The following is a 17130-nucleotide window of genomic DNA, read 5'->3' on the forward strand; positions in this document are numbered from 1 at the left end:
ACTTGTCTACCTTCGGAAAGTGTGACAACTTCCTTGGGGAAACCCTAGGCATCGACGAAGATGAACTGACAAGTCTATTCCAGAGGACTTCCCAGTTAGGGACTGTTATGGATAATTTCCAGATGTCTTTGGTCTGGCAGTGCTACCGGGGTGTGCTACTGGTTCAAGATAAACTCTACAGGCTAGATGGGTTTGTCTGAGGTGATTGCAGAGTGACAAAACCATTCTGCATGCACTCGTTCAGTGTCTGAGCATTGTTGACTTGTGGAGTTATGTTGAACAGATGCTATTGCATGTGGGATGGATCCATCTGTCAGCCAAGTCCATAATGATGATTTCTCCACCGCCCTCCTTTAATCAAGCAGGAAAGGCAGTTTTCCTTTGTTCGGTAGCAGTGGTGAAAGAGGTTGTCTGATGGACGAGGCTGAAAGGAATGAGGACAGAAACATTCCTCTTTAGTAAAGCCCTCAACTTTTTCAAGTTTCACTTAAAAAGGAAAGTGAGGGTGGAGAGAGAGGTGCTGTCTTCAAGTGAATTTATGAAAAGGTAGGTGAAAGTTGTGAAAATGGCAAGAGTGGATGGTACCACTCTCAGTGTAGACCTGTGAGTCAGAAGAAAGGAGTTAGAGAAAGTACTCGTCCTTGGCATTCAGGGTGACCTTGGACAGTGGGGTTCCTCGATTACCTTTGGAGGTCCTCCTGTATCAGGGGGATCCTATCACTTTCTCTTTTTCCCACACCTCTTCTTCTAGTGTTGTATACTATATATACTTCCCTTCATCTGATACATACCGTGTATACCTTATTTTTTATCATTCCGTCATATGTAAACCCCCACACTTTATGTCTGTCTTTGTATTGTCACCCTTATCCCCTTGGTGGCAAATAAAAGAAATCATTATTATTAAGCTGGTGAGCAGGCAGAATTGTGAACATCAGACAAAATACCTACGACTTATTCTCTGAGTTCAAACTATCATGGTCAACTTTACCTTTTATCCTTCTAGGATCAATAAAATAAAGTACTAGTCAAATACTAGGGTCATGATATCAACTAATCCCTTTCCCTCAAAAACTGCTAGCCTTTTGCCAAAAGTATTACTATTATTTCAGTTATGCACAAGGTTAGACTGTTGGAAAAAATTCCTAACATTGGTCTACAACAAGTAACCTTAGATAAGAACCTTCCTAAGTATCCTAGCTGTCCCTAATATTACTGTTTTCTAAAACTGTACTAAACTAGGTTTTATGCCTATTTCCTCTATCCACCAGTTCAAATCTTTAGGAATAGCTCCTAATGCACCTATTTTACAGGGATACATTTTAGCCACACTTTTCATGGTTGTTGTAACTCAATGGTTCAGTCCTGGTGCTTTGCTATTTTCTCTATATTATCTCTCATATTGACTTTTTTCATCATTTGGGACTATAAAGTCAATTACCTGGCACTTTCTATTTTCTTTGTCTACAGCTATAGGTGCAGGCATGGCTGTGTGGTAAGAAGCTTGCTTCCCAACCAAATGGTTCTGGGTTCAGTGCCACTGCATGGCATGTTGGGCAAGTGTTTTCTGTTATAACCTTGGGCTAACCGAGGCCTTGTAAGTGGATTTGGTAGGCGGAAACCAAGAGAAGCCCATCATATATATATAATTTAGAGACAAATCGCTATTTAGTTATTCCAGTAATAGTGAAAAGATATTATCTATAATAACCACATAGAAATTAATTAAATACCTTATAATTATTATTCTAAAAATCTCATAACAAATCAAACATTAATGATAATAATAAATATAATAAATAAAAGTAATGTTAACAATAAGAATTAAATTTGGTTAATTATTCCTTATGGAGTTAAAACAAACATTATTAAAGAGATATTAAAATTAATTGAATTATTTATTGTAGATAATAAAAAATATAATATTTTTTTCTAGTAATAATTTTGGAGTTGGTTATTCTACTACTAATAATGTTGGTAACATTATTTTATCTTTTAATAGTTTTAAGCTGAATAAGTTTTATATTAAAAAATTATATAATAATTCCAATAATACTAGTGACCAGAATTTAATTAATTGTACGGGTAGAGATAAGATGAAATGTAAATTTAAAAATAAATGTAACTTGGCTGATGTAGTATATAAATATTAATATTAATTAATAGGAATAGTTACAATATAAATGCGAAATACGTGGGGTCGATGTCTAATAAAATTACATTATGGGTGGCCCAACACATGCACCATTTAAGAATAAAACATTGATTAATTCTACAGGCCTTAGCAAATATATATGGAAATTAAAATCTAAAGGAATTAAGTATAATTTGAAATGGGAGATAGTTTGTAAAGCTAAATCTTATCAAATAGGTAATAACTTTTGTTTACTATGTACAAATGAATTTATGGAGATATTAAGATCTAAAAAACAATTGATTAATTCCCAAGATGAGAAGAAAATTAAATGTAGACATAAGTCGAATTATTTATATAAGTTTAGATAATTTGTGAATATATATATAACCTGATTTATGTTATTAATTTATGTAGTTATATTATGCAGTATTATAATTAGTATAAATAAGTTGTAGGTTATGTAGTGTATGAGCATAACTAGAATAAGTTTTAAACCAAAGGATTAATAAAAATAATTGAAGAATATATATTAATTTATGGACATTTAATTAATTTTATATTTCTATATATAAAGTCATAGTTTTAAATTATTGAGAATTTAGATTTTTTCCCTGTAAATTGTAGTCTTACATGATGTTTATTTGATTATTTTTATTTTTTATCATTAAATACATATATCTATTCATTTATTTATTGTATATTTATTGTTTATGTCATGTTTAATGAGATAGGTTTTTTGACAATGCTAGATTGTAAGTTTAAAGTTTAAAATTTTTTTTAACTGGTTTTCATCAAGATTAATAGCAGTGCATCAGCATGGCCGCAGCTCTGAGCTGAAACTTAAAAAAAAAAGGATAAGTCATGTTTTCGCTTTACATTAATATTGTTTGAATTATTGACTGTTAATATATATATATATATATATATATATATATATATATATATAATATATATATATATATATATATATATATATATATATCCGTATCTTCAGGGAGGCTGATCTCCCTTTGCAGGCTGGCAAGGACACCGAGATGGTGTCAGCCCTTCTGGTGATGTTGATGATCGCCTGGGGCTAAATTCATCAGTAACACCCCCACTACCCTGCCCTATCCCTAGCCACATTCAGATGGCTGATCCCCATTATGTTCTATATTTATTGTTTTATTATAATATCTAAATTTATTTATGTTATTTTTTTTACCTGAAGAGTGGCTAAATATTTTAAAATTGAATTAATATTAAATTTTAATATTATCAATTTATATATTTAGTCATGAAACGCACATAGTCAATTTAATAGGTTTTTAGAATAATAATTATAAGATGTTTAATTAATTTCTATGTGGTTATTATAGATAATATCTTTTCACTATTGATGGAATAACTAAATAGCAGTTTGTCTCTAAATGATATATATATATAACCTGATTTATGTTATTAATTTATTAGTTCATCTAGTAATATTATGTAGTCGAATTATTTATATAATAAGTTTAGATAATTTGTGAATATATATATAACCTGATTTATGTAGTTATATTATGCAGTATTATAATGAGTATAAATTAGTTGTAGGTTATGTAGTGTATGAGCATAACTAGAATAAGTTTTAAACCAAAGGATTAATAAAAATAATTGAAGAATATATATTAATAGTATATATTTATTCACAAATTATCTAAATATAAATTAAATGAACTACTAAATCATGCCTTCTAGTTTCTATTACTAAGTCTGAGTGCTAAAATCTCACATTTTATATTTCTTACTTTCTCGCACTTTACTAAGTTCATGTTCACATCATTTACCGATATGGTCAAATCCTAGTTTTCTACATAACTCCTAATGGATTATTCTCCCAGGTTGTCATGTCTTGTATTCCTTTTATGCCATCATACTACATTCATTAACTAAATGAGTAACACTTTATTCCTTTGATTTACATAACCTACATTGGGAATCTACCTGATTTTTGTATATCTTAGCTTTCCTCCAGTTAGTCCCAAATCTTGTGCTGTTGCTAACAAACTTTCTGTCCCCCCTTTCTGCAACTACAACCATGTCTCACTATTACTATTTTGCCAGTCACATATCTTACTTCTTTTTACTGTTTTTTAACTACATTTGGCTTTTTGGTTTCTCTATCTCCTCATGCTACATTAGCAGCTCTTAATACAATTTCCTCATTATTACTTATATAGGAGGTTATATCTACTCTAGCTAACTCCACACTGTCATCTACTGATATTAAATCTCTACCACCTTCTTTTCTAGGTAAGTACACACTTGCTACTCCTGCTCCAAGATGAAGTCCTCATATTGAATTCCTTCCTAGTTCTGTCTAGATTTGCTAATTCAGATTTTATCCAATCTACAAAAGCTGTTGAATATCTAAAATAACAATACTACCCAAGTATTTACAGCCCTCACTAGAATCAGACCATTTAGTTTTTACTTCATTTACTTTCTCACCCTTCTAATGTACTCCTCAACTTTCTCTTTCATTTCTATAGTTAGTACTGTCAGCTAATGCTCTTAAATATTTATAACCTTTTTCTTCCTTCAGTGATTTTAATGCTTGGCCATCTGGTAACTGAATGCCTTCACTGCTGACTATCTGTCCCTTTTTTATTACTAATATTGCACACTTAAAGCCAAATTCCATACCTATATCTTTGCTGAACTTTGTATGAAAGAATCTCTCTCTTTTTTTTTATTTTTACTAAAATGCTTCATATTATCCATGTAGAGCAAAAGGTTAATTATTTCCTTACTATCTCTAAACCGATGCTGTATATTTGCCTTTCTTAATACTAAACTGAGTGGGGCTTTCTTATAATCTATCCATGCATCATCATCGTTTAACGTCTGTTTTCTATGCTGGCATGGGCTGAACAGTTCGACTGGGGTCTGGGAAGCCAGGAGGCTGCACCAGACTCCAGTTTGATCTGGCAGTGTTTCTACAGCTTTCTAATGCCAACCATTCCAAGAGTGTAGTGGGTGCTTTTTTATGTACCACCAGCACAGGGGCCAGAGGGGGCTTGCATCAACCACAATTGGATGGTGTTTATTACTTGACGGGAGCCAGTCAAGGTGGCACTCACTGTTAAATTTTTCTTCCTAGATTTCACTTCTTTTAGAACTGCTTTGTCTATGTAGGCTCGCAAGGAATGAAGCCAGTATGCTCCCATGGATGTGTAATGTCAGTGTACATAATTGACAGAGTGTTAGTGCCTTGAGAGAAAAGTTGGACCTAAGAAGCATCAGATGTGGTGTGCAAGAGAGACGACTGCGCTGGTATGGCCATGTGGTGAGAATGGATGTAGATAGCTGTATGAAAAAGTGCCACACCCTAGCAGTGTGGCACTACCTGTGGAAGAGGTAGACCCAGGAAGACCTGGGATTAGGTGGTGAAGCATGACCTTCGAACATTGGGCCTCACTGAGGCAATGACTAGTGACTGAGAACTTTGGAAATATGCTGTACTTGAGAAGACTCAGCAAGCTCAAGTGAGACCATAACCTCGTGGCCTATGCCAGGGGTGTAACCAGCCCACTTATGCGTACCTTTCCTTCATTGGACACTAAGCTCTGCTTGTGAAGACCTGTTGAGGCAAGTGAAATCAAAATCAAATTTGATGACTGGCATCCGTGCTAGTGGAGCACTAAGAGTACCATACAAGCGTGATTGTTGCCAGAGCAACAAGCTGGCCTTCGTGCCGATGGCATGTAAAAAATACCATTCGAGCATGATTGTTACTTGTGTCGCCTTACCAGCACTTGTGCTGGTGGCACTTGAAAAAACATTCGTGCGAAGTCGTTGCCAGTGCCACTGGACTGGCTCCTGTGCAGGTGGCACATAAAAAGCACCATTTGAGTGTGGCTGTTGCCAGTACCACCTGACTGGCCCTCATGCCGGTGGCACGTAAAAGGACCCACTACACTCTCGGAGTAGTTGGCGTTAGGAAGGGCATCCAGCTGTAGAAACTCTGCCAGATCAGATTGGAGTCTGGTGCAGCCATCTGGTTCGCCAGACCTCAGTCAAATCGTTCAACCCATGCTAGTATGGAAAGCAAACATTAAACAATGATGATGATGATGTTCCTCTAGCCTTCTTCCTGCAACCTTTCTGTTCTTCTGGAAGTAAATTCTAGCTGTCAAGGTGCCCATAAATGCTTTCTGAGAACATTCCTGTTAACAACTTCCTCACTAATGGTAAGCAAGTAACTGGTGTATATTGCCCTTGCTTTTGTCTTTCATAGTGTTGTTCTCCTTCGAGTCATCCAATTAGGTATGCCTCTTCCATTTAGGCAATCCTGAAGCTGTTCCCTCAGTCTCTCATTTCTTTAACCAATACCCTTGAACTAAATCTGGTCCTGGGCCCTTCCAATTCAGCATTCTTCCTAACACTTTACTCATTAATGCACTAGTTAGCTTTAGATCTGGCTGCTTCTCACTAACTACTTTACTCCTCACTTTCTTTAACCATGCTGTACCCTCGTGATTAACTGGCTTATCCCAAATATCACTCCAGAACTTTCTAGCTTCTACATTAGGCATGAAAAACATATCGCAATGTGAATTAATTTTCCTACTGATTTTCATATAATTAAGTAATAATGTGCTCTGACAGATTTTTTTTCAAAACAACAAAATAGAACAAGCTTTACAACCCCTTTTATGCACGAAAACCATTTCTAAAAACACACAGTACAAGTATACATAAAAACATTTGAAGAGAAATACATTAGGGAATGAATAAGAATCATATCATAATAGGATGTGTTCTTACCATAAAAGTTGGCTACTGTGTGAGGAATAGTGGTGGTAGTGGAATGAGAGTTACTGGATGGGTGAAAGAACACTATCTTCTGTCTTACATTTCATCATCATCGACTTAAAGGGTGAAGAACTTAAGAATTGTTTGATGTTTATAGCACATCATCTATTTGTAGAGCTTGATGTAGGAACTGAGCTCATTGTAAACTCCTCTTGTAGATTTTATACTATGTTCAGGATTAGGGTTGTTATTAGCAAAAACTTGCAGCCATTCCTCTATAAATGCCAAACCTTTAGCAATATTTTTTGCAGTCAATTTAAGTGGAGTAGGCGGAAATTGTGTACTCTCAGCTTGCTCTTATTCTAACAGCATCAATTCCTCATTAATAAACTTCCTCAATAGAACACAAGCCACTTCACTACACCCTCCTATAGAACTCCTTCAAACCATACATCATTTGTAAATGTCATATCTTTCCAAATGTAATGTAGATTTTAAGCTTATGGAACACTTATAAAGTCATGGATAAAGACTGGCAATATATTTTCCCAAGCACCATTAAAAAGTTGAAGATTTCACTTCATTCTATGACTCAGCTATGTTATCGACAACATTCATCATGTTGAACTTCTAGAAATCTCTAATTGTAGGTTTACTTTCCTTATCATCTCCATCCATATATTGTTCGAAAGTTTTTCTCACATAATATGCCTTGAAGTAAGCTATCACACCTTGATTCATAGGCTGAAGCAAAGAGGTATTCCTGAGGATACACTCTACTCTCACAATTATCCAGAAAGTTCATTTAAGTTCCCAATATGCTGTTAAAGCTTAGTTGAAAATGTCTGGCTGTACCTTTCTATAAAAGGACAAAAAATATTTGTAAACCACTCTTTAAAAAGGCTCTTAGTCATCAATGCCATTGTATTTGAATGTAACATAAGAAGCAAATTAAACTTTGCCTGACCCATAAAAGCCCTTGGATTCTGGGAGTGATATACAAGGAGGGATGGGGGCTTTAATATTCTAGCAGTAGCAGTATTGCCTCCCAGAAGCATGAGATAATTATTGGAAGCTATAAATTTCAGTGCTGATTTTTCTTCAAGAAATCTCGCAGGCATGAGTTCCTAGAAAAGCATAGTTTCTCCAACATTGTACACTGTATCAAACTGACAGCACATCTTAAACATTCCCTAACAGCATTTTTTCACTATTATTTTTTTTAAGAAATAAATAAACTTATTGCAGATTGTGTCTATTCTGGTTCTCCTTCCATATACCACAAGAGTTGTCCTATTTTAAGCACCTATAAAAAAAATAAGGCCTGAGTCTATGAAAAAAAAAATCATGTCTGAGAAATTAACAGAGTAACTTCTTGAACGTTTGATCTAATTTCTCCACTGTTGTCACATATTGTTCCCACTGCAGTCATTAAAAGACTCAATGTTTTGACAATAAGGTTGATTTGTTTTCTCTCCTGCATTAAACCCTTTTAAAACATCAAGTTTAATATCCAGTGTAATCCTTTTACAATTCCTTTTTGCCTTGCGTGTTTGGCGTTAGGAAGAGCATCCAGCCATAGAAACCATGCCAAATCAGACTGGTGTCTGGTGCAGCCTTCCAACTTGCCAGCCCTAGTCAAACTGTCCAAACCATGCCAGCATGGACAACAGATGCTAAATGATGATGACGATACCTTCAGTTCCACTTGATGATCTCCTAGATATCTTGAATTCCAGGTAAATCCAACAGCAATCAACTATTATCCACAACAAATGCAAAGTAAAAGAATATAGCACCAGGAATGAACTGTTTTGTGAAAAAAAAAATGTTTGGATGTAAGATTGCACACAAGATGATGAAAAGGTGGAGCGAGGTGGGAGGAAGCACTATGCAGTTACAGTTAATTGAAGGGTCATCAAGTTCATGGGCATTTTACCCCCAAAACACTGACTCGAACCATAAAATCTCCACACACAAGGCTGTGTTGACATACAACATATATAACTACAGACACTGCTATCAATTGGATACTATTATTGTTGCCAGTCGATTATTCAAAAGTTGGAAGGTATGTGAGTAGTGGTAGGAATGTTACGGTGAGATGGACACCAATAAAAGGATGATGAAGACAACCACAAGTCACATGGCACTGAAGACATCTTTATTCATCCAAATACTCTACATCTGAAAACAATTTGTCTCTACTTCACCTAGCATAATGTATGTGTGTGCACATGCAGATGTGTTTGAGTAAAAGTTAAGAGTGGAGTGTAAAAGTAATGCCTACTCACATTATGAGGAAGAAATAAATTTTCAATAGGTTCCATAATCTTGATAAAACTTCCAGATGGTAAAATTAAACTCCAAAATAATATTTACAAAAATAAGTCAAAAAGTGATACTTTTACACAGAGAACTTATTGGAAATAAAACAGCATAAACCCAGGAGCAAATCTCTCATAATTCCTTAGAGATGGATTATATCCATGGTTCCTTTAAAACCAACTTGCAAAATCAGATTCCTCCTCTACTATCAGTGCCAGTGATTAGAACACCCATTGCCTCAGCAGTTAGACCAGATTTGGCATCAGGAACAAAATAGTGTGACTAAATCTCAAGCAGTAAAGGTGAATGTTAATTTCATTCATACAAAATAGAAACAGATGTTTGGATATAGAGAACATAACTACAGACAATCCAAGGAAGATAAGAGAAGAATTCCATTCTCTCTATATTTGACTGATGTTTCTGGGGCATTAATATTTTTTGGTATTCTCAAAAAGTGTCAAGGAATAAATATTTCTTGCTTTTCCAAATAAAATTCAAATTCAAAATGTTTAACAGTTCTGTTGCTGACTTTGGCAGATAGATAGAAGGCAATGATTTGAATTATTTCAATATAACTGCACAATAAGATTTCCTACTGAGATTATTTAAATAGTATGAAGTGAAGAAATAAAACAATGAATAGTTCAAAGTTTAGCCCTCACAACAGAAAACTGAAAGAATAAAATATAGGAACACCAAAGAAAACATTATATAGATTAACTAAACAATGAATTCATTATACATAAACAGTGTGACACAGTAAAAATATTGTTTAGAGGACAAGAAAAGCTAAAACTGACAGAGATCAAAGATCGATCTAATATATATTTGTGTGTGTGTGTGTGTGTATATAAATGTGTGTGTTTTTTTCAGTGTTTACAAATAACACAGAAAAAAATAAACAAACAGTTACTGGGTAGCAAAAATCCACACAAGTATCAAGGATGTAACAACCTACTTATAAAGGTAGAAACTCCAGGTTTAGGTGAAATGTTTTGTATAATATAGATAAATAAATAAATGGAGTTAAACACATTCTCCACATTCAGCAGTCTTTCATAATGGCTTCTCCAAGCCTCTTTCTTTTCAAAAACATTGAAAGCAAGTGCACCATCATCCATGCGGACGCATTTCTCTCCTGTGACATCACAATTTTCTCTCACACACAGTCTAGCAATCTGAAATACCTCGGTTTTTTGGTCCACATGTCGCTGGACATTGGCAAACTTCTTTTCCGCTTCACCCTTGGCTATGTATACCTGCCACCCAGCCTCCCTTCCGGCTACCTGGTACCATTTCCTGCTATCCCCATCCCTCCAGGCTTGTTTCTTTGCTCTAATGGCTTTGTCTACCGTACTATTCCACCACCACGTAACTCTGGATCTGGAAGGGACTTTGCACCATCCGCATACTTGGTCTATTTCTAAAGATCGGTATGTGGTGAAGCAAATTTTTTTGCCAAACCCTAATAATTATACTCATAATTGTAATATATATATATATATATAGTACAAAGTAAGATAGGGGTTATGAATGTAATCCACTATGGGATATAAATTATCCAATATACTGTTGGTAAAGTACCAAAATTCTTAATACATAAATGCTTTTAATTGCAATGCAATTGATTCATTTATTGTATTAAATGGGTGAAGGTAAAAAATATTCGTACCGTAAATTTATAATACAAATAAGAAAATGGAGAAACAAATTCATCTTGTTCATCAACTTACGGATATTACAATTTTACATTATTTATTAATTATACAAATGAGAACTTCAAAAGCAAACAAAACATTATATAAATCAATAGGTAATATAATAATAAAAATAATACAAATACATATTTTAAAAGTTATAAATCAATGAAATTCATAAACTACTTCTTACAGCTGTTTCAGCCTATGGTCAAAAGTCAATCCAACTTATATTGCCTATAGATGTCAGTATATTATGGTTGTAGGCATTAAAAATTATACTTATACATTAAAAGAACCATAGGCCTCATCAGACGATATAATTAACTTGAAAAGTATAATAATATTGATATACAAAACATGCTGCACTTATCTAATATATACAAATAAATAATAAACAAATATCCAAAATACATACATATATATATATATATATACATATAAAAATATACAAATAAACATACATATATATACATAAGCAAATCGTACATACTATTCACATGCGCAAAATACATTAAAGAACAACATTGAACAATATTTTACATTACATTGGGTATATCATGCGTCGTATAGTCAAGTAAATACATTGCCTACAACCATAATATACCATAATATCTATAGGCAATATAAGCTGGATTGACTTTTGACCATAGGCTAAGTTACGGGGACGTAAACACACCAGCATCGGTTGTCAAGTGATGTTAGGGGGACAAAGACAGACACACATATATACATATACATGATGGGCTTCTTTCAGTTTCTGTCTACAAAATCCACTCACAAGGCTTTGGTCGGCCCGAGGCTATAGAAGAAGACACTTGCCCAAGGTTCTACACAGTGGAACTGAACCCGGAACCATGTGGTTGGTAAGCAAGCTACTTACCACACAGCGACTCCTGCACCCATATGTCTATTTATTTATTTTAAACAATTACAATATAATACATACATGTATAACGGATTATATTTTACATATATAAAAATACCAGTAATTATTAGAATATAGAAAGTAGAACAGTTTCTTATAGCTGTTTCAGCCAACAGGTCAGAGTACCCCACATGTTGCTTCCATCCCTTCAGTGAACTGTAGTATTTGGTAGATAAAATTAAGGTCCTTGGGTGTACTTCGTCAGGGAGTTTAGAAAGTTCATAGGGTTAAGTTATGTATATGAATACATACACATATACACACTTCTATATATACATATATAAATACATATATATATATATACGTGTGTATATGCATACAACAGAATCAGTTATTATTATAATTAGGTGTATTATAATATTCTTATTAGAGAAAGTATAAAAAGAGAAATAATAGTAGAATTTAAATAAGCAATCTAGTTTGAGGGTAGTATGGTTTTGCAGGAATGAAAAGGTATATAAATGAGGAATATATATATATATGTACACACACACATATATATATATATATATATATTTACATACAAACATACACATAGACACATACATATTTTATGTGTTGAGAAGGGTGGTTACTATAGTGGTATGTATTTTTCTTTTCATATAATTATAAACAAACACATAAACATACAATATGTTTACCATTGAGGGCTTGAGATTAAGGTCCACAATATGGAGATTAGAGTTTATATTAATATTTGTGATATTAGTAGTAAATTCCCAGGTATTAATCGAGATACTGTATTATATTCTGTTATTTTTTGGTTATCGAGTTGCTAAAACCCTGCGGGAATTGGGAAAGGGCTTATGGTCAGCCACGTAATCTAATTAGTCATCAATTGTTTGGAAATGCCATGACTTTGTTATGGTTGGTTAATGGATAACCGATAACATAAATAACAAACTAGGTAAAAATATATGAATGTATAGAAATATAAAAATATGTCAGGGTTAACTATTAGTAGATAGGATAGTAAAACTCAATAAAGAAATTAATATAAGGACTTCACTCTATTATATTAGATTAAATTAATTTAAATTATGTTAAATTAAGAAATATATAAGTAAAATGTGGATGAATTGATATGTTAGTATTTTAGGTTAAAGTGATATTACTAAGGGGATGTGATTTTAATAGACTGCATACGAAAGATGAGTTACTACAAAGTTTTAAAACCTTATATAATAATACACATATCTGTCTAATTAGGGGAATCATTTGTATATTTACTAAAACATATGGGTAATACAAGGGTAAAATTATATGTTGGAAGTTATTTGAACCAAATTCTAATAAGGGACAGTATACCAAAAGTGACCGGACAAGTTGTTTTACTGAATTGTTATTTATCGCTAAAACTATGTTTAAAATATATTATCTGATAAAATACATCAAATGCAATGCTCTATGCAACAGTGTTGAGTTACTTAAGGAACTAACTCAATATATACCCTCATCTACCCTATTTTATATACCTGCATGTTACTAAGTTGTCATTATTTATCACTAAAACTATGTTTAAAATATTTTATCTGATAAAATATATTAAATGCAAGGCTCTATGCAATAGTGTTGAGTTAATTAATGAACCAATCAGTCATTCAGTCCTTTAAAACATTTAATTACTTTTAATGTTATATTTAAGTGGAGTGGGAGGAGGTTAAGTTATAAGTAGAATGTTTATGTTAATATGTAAATAAGCACCAATTTTTTGCTTAATGGAAGGGAGGTAATTCTGGGTTATCACAGAGTTAGAATTAAAATAATAGCATACTTAAATATTTAGGTGATTAACCAACAGGCCCATTATTCAATCAATTAATTTATTTATTTATTGTTTCTGTAATGGGGTTGCATATCAATGCCTGCATCTATATACATACACACACACACACATGTATATATATACAGGCATATATAAAAAAAATCATGATTAAGTCTAAAGGGTAGTACTAGATAATGTTATTACTTTGTATACTTGTGGGGTGCAACTTAATATAAATAAGCTAGTCAATGTGTATTTGCTAAAGGTACCAGCATAAACATAAACACACAAACCCACATGTGTGTGTGTGTGTGGTTTATATATATACATATATATTAATACAAAAGTAACAATAATAGTAGTATATACTTACACACACACACACACACACATATATATATATATATATACATGTATATAATTATAGCTAAGTCAATATATACTCTCTTTTATACACCTGCATATCCATCATATTATTATATAATACAGTAGAACACCAACAATAACTCGAATAATTATTATTATTATGTCAGTAGGGGTTTTGAATCCTAGGTGCTAGTGATATTTGGAAAAGGTATACCTAGTTTTATGAAAACAGGAAATGTTACGTTCCTTAAAGCTGTTAAAAAGCGGAAATTTAAACCCAATTATAAAGAAAATTTCATTAATACGTAACTTATATTTTCTATTTCTAGTACTGTACGCTGGTGCTGTTGTTAGTATTTTCCAATTTAAATTATAGTTAATTCCCCCTTCTTAAGTTCCCATATAGAGTTACTTAACCATGTAGAATTCCTCCTATTTCTGTTTCTAAATGTATACTTATGGTGATTCAGCCTCTGTTTTATAATGTTTTATGTCGCTCCTACATATACCTTGCTGTCATATTGTACTTACTATACATTGATACACTACCTCCTTTCTAATGCAGCTATTATTAAATATACAATTATTACTTATTCTACAATCACGTTCTATGTGGCTGTGTGGGGTTTACTGTGGCTATTATTGATACTAATAATGTTATTATTGCTTTTACTATTGTGATCATTAGTGTTAGTATTATTACTATTATTATTGTTGGTTAGGGTAATTTACTTATTATTTTCATTGTTGCTATTATTAATATTATTATTATTATTATTATTCTGTTATTATTATTGTTATCACCAACCATGCAATTTCTATTATTATGATTATTATTATTATAGTTATTATTATTATTATTTGTGTTTGTATTCTGTTATTTTTTCTACTTAGAAGGTGTCCAGTTTTCTATTGTTAATTGAGGAGATGATGGTAGCCAGGTTATGTGTTAGACTGTATCCTATTCTTATTGTTTTGTTATTGATTATCCCCCAATATTTGGCTTTTTTCATTTGTAAAATGTTTGTTAATTAATCTAAATATTGTTTTTACTGTGTTATTCTTAATTTGCATAGGAAAAAGGATGATTAACCATAGAGAATCTATTTCATTATTTCCCTTATTAGGGTTTTTTTATATTACGTGTAATTTCAGTTATTATTTTATTTTTATATTTAACAATACTATTATTGTTATAATTTTTACTATTATTACTAACGATTTTATTATTATTATTGTTTTTGTTATTATGTCTATTATTATTTATAGGTTACCTTCTATTTTTAATATTTCTTTATTATTATTATTATATTTATCCTTGGTAGTGTTACAGTTGTCTAAATTTTGAGGGCTGGAGGTAGTTGCTCTATATAGTTAATATTTTGGGGGAGAACATTTTTTAGTGCTATGTTGTATTTTTCTTTATGTTTATTAAAGATCTTTTCATTAGAGGAGAAGTCTGAAATTCTTTTACTTATATTTAGTAGGAGGGCTTTTTTTATTTGCAAGGGATGGTTACTAGAATTGTTTATATAATGTAGAGTTTTCTTTTACATAAGGCTCATGGAGTCCGATATTTAAGTTACAATTTGCATCTAAATAGTTTATAAGAATAGGCGTAGGAGTGGCTGTGTGGTAAGTAGGTTGCTTACAAACCACATGGTTCCAGGTTTAGTCCCACTGCGTGGCACCTTGGGCAAGTGTCTTTTACTATAGCCTCAGGCTGACCAAAGCCTTGTGAGTGGATTTGGTAGACGAAAACTGAAAGAAGCCCATTGTATATATGTGTGTGTGTATATATATATATATATATATATACATGTATGTATGTGTGTGTATATGCTTGTTTGTCCCCCCAACATCGCTTGACAACCAATGCTGGTGTGTTTACGTCCCCGTAAACTTCGCAGTTCGGCAAAAGAGACCGATAGAATAAGTACTAGGCTTACAAAGAATAAGTCCTGGGGTTGATTTGCTCGACTAAAGGCGGTGCTCCAGCATGGCCACAGTCACATGACTGAAACAAGTAAAAGAGTAAATAGTTTTCATTTTCTATAATTATGGATAGGCCAAACCTATTACAGAATTTATGTAATCGCTTTTTAAGTACTTCAAGGCGTCTATTTGAAAGGTTCTTAACTAAGAATAGTATGTCATCTCTATATATATTTCTTTACTGCCCACAAGGGGCTAAACATAGAGGTGACAAACAAGGACAGACAAACGGATTAAGTCGATTACATCGACCCCAGTGCGTAACTGGTACTTAATTTATCAACCCCGAAAGGATGAATGGCAAAGTCGACCTTGGCGGAATTTGAACTCAGAACGTAACGGCAGACAAAATACCGCTAAGCATTTCGCTCGGCGCGCAAACGTTTCTGCGAGACCTTTGGTTAATTCAGGAAATTCTCTACTTATATTATCCAAGATATACTGACCTACCAGGTCTGTCACTTCTGCTGAGTCTGGCGATCCCATGGTAATATCAAAGAGGTCCTCGCCCATGATTTGTTATCAAATTCGATAACGGTCTTAAGGGCAGTGAGTATCACGTTTACCTCCCTCATACTTAGGTTAGTGTATCTCTTTGCAAAAATGTGAGCACTATTAAGGACAATAGGGTCTATAGATGCATATGAATTTTTGGTTATATCTATTTTCTATCTGTATATTGGAGAATAAATCCAGTGCACCTTGTGTGTTCTTCCATAGTTCCAGTTTGACTATATTTTTAAGTGTTGTAGATATTTATTTAAAATTATTTTACTAACTTTACTTATGTCAGATTTTACAGTTGAGATGAGGAATTATGTACCTTATTTACATTTGACGCATATTTGTCCTCATCTTGTTTGTTGTTAACACATTTCGGCTGATATACCCTTCAGCCTTGGGGAAATTTCGAACCTGGGTTCTCATTCATAAGGTATTTTTTGATGTTGTTGTTACCATTATTATTATTATTATTATTATTATTATTGTTCAGGTCACTGCTTGGAATCAAACTCGGAATCTTGGGGTTAGTAGCCCGCACTCTTAACCACTATGCCATATGCCTATGGGCAATTATGGAGTGAATTTTAGGGCTTATAAATCTAATATTTTTCTATCCTTCCTTATT

The 17130-nt window shown here is 33.0% G+C and overlaps 1 protein-coding gene across 5 annotated transcripts in view; it reads right to left on the reverse strand.

The window, feature by feature from the left end:
- LOC115211105 (ras-related GTP-binding protein C) overlaps positions 1–17130 on the reverse strand; it is a 91112-nt gene that overhangs the window by 35506 nt on the left and 38476 nt on the right. The window contains exon 1 of one of the 5 annotated variants that reach the window (XM_029780006.2): positions 9214–9264. The exons of 3 other annotated variants lie outside the window; for them this stretch is intronic. In XM_029780006.2, the coding sequence (XP_029635866.1) occupies positions 9214–9249 (36 nt within the window). In that variant the 5' untranslated portion in view covers positions 9250–9264. Of the gene's footprint in view, positions 1–6931; positions 6953–9213; positions 9265–17130 lie in introns of those variants that run through there. One more of the 5 variants, XM_029780008.2, reaches the window with a different exon arrangement.

The sequence above is a fragment of the Octopus sinensis genome, linkage group LG4, assembly GCF_006345805.1.
Source record: "Octopus sinensis linkage group LG4, ASM634580v1, whole genome shotgun sequence".
In the NCBI taxonomy this organism is placed as follows: Eukaryota; Metazoa; Mollusca; class Cephalopoda; order Octopoda; family Octopodidae; genus Octopus; species Octopus sinensis.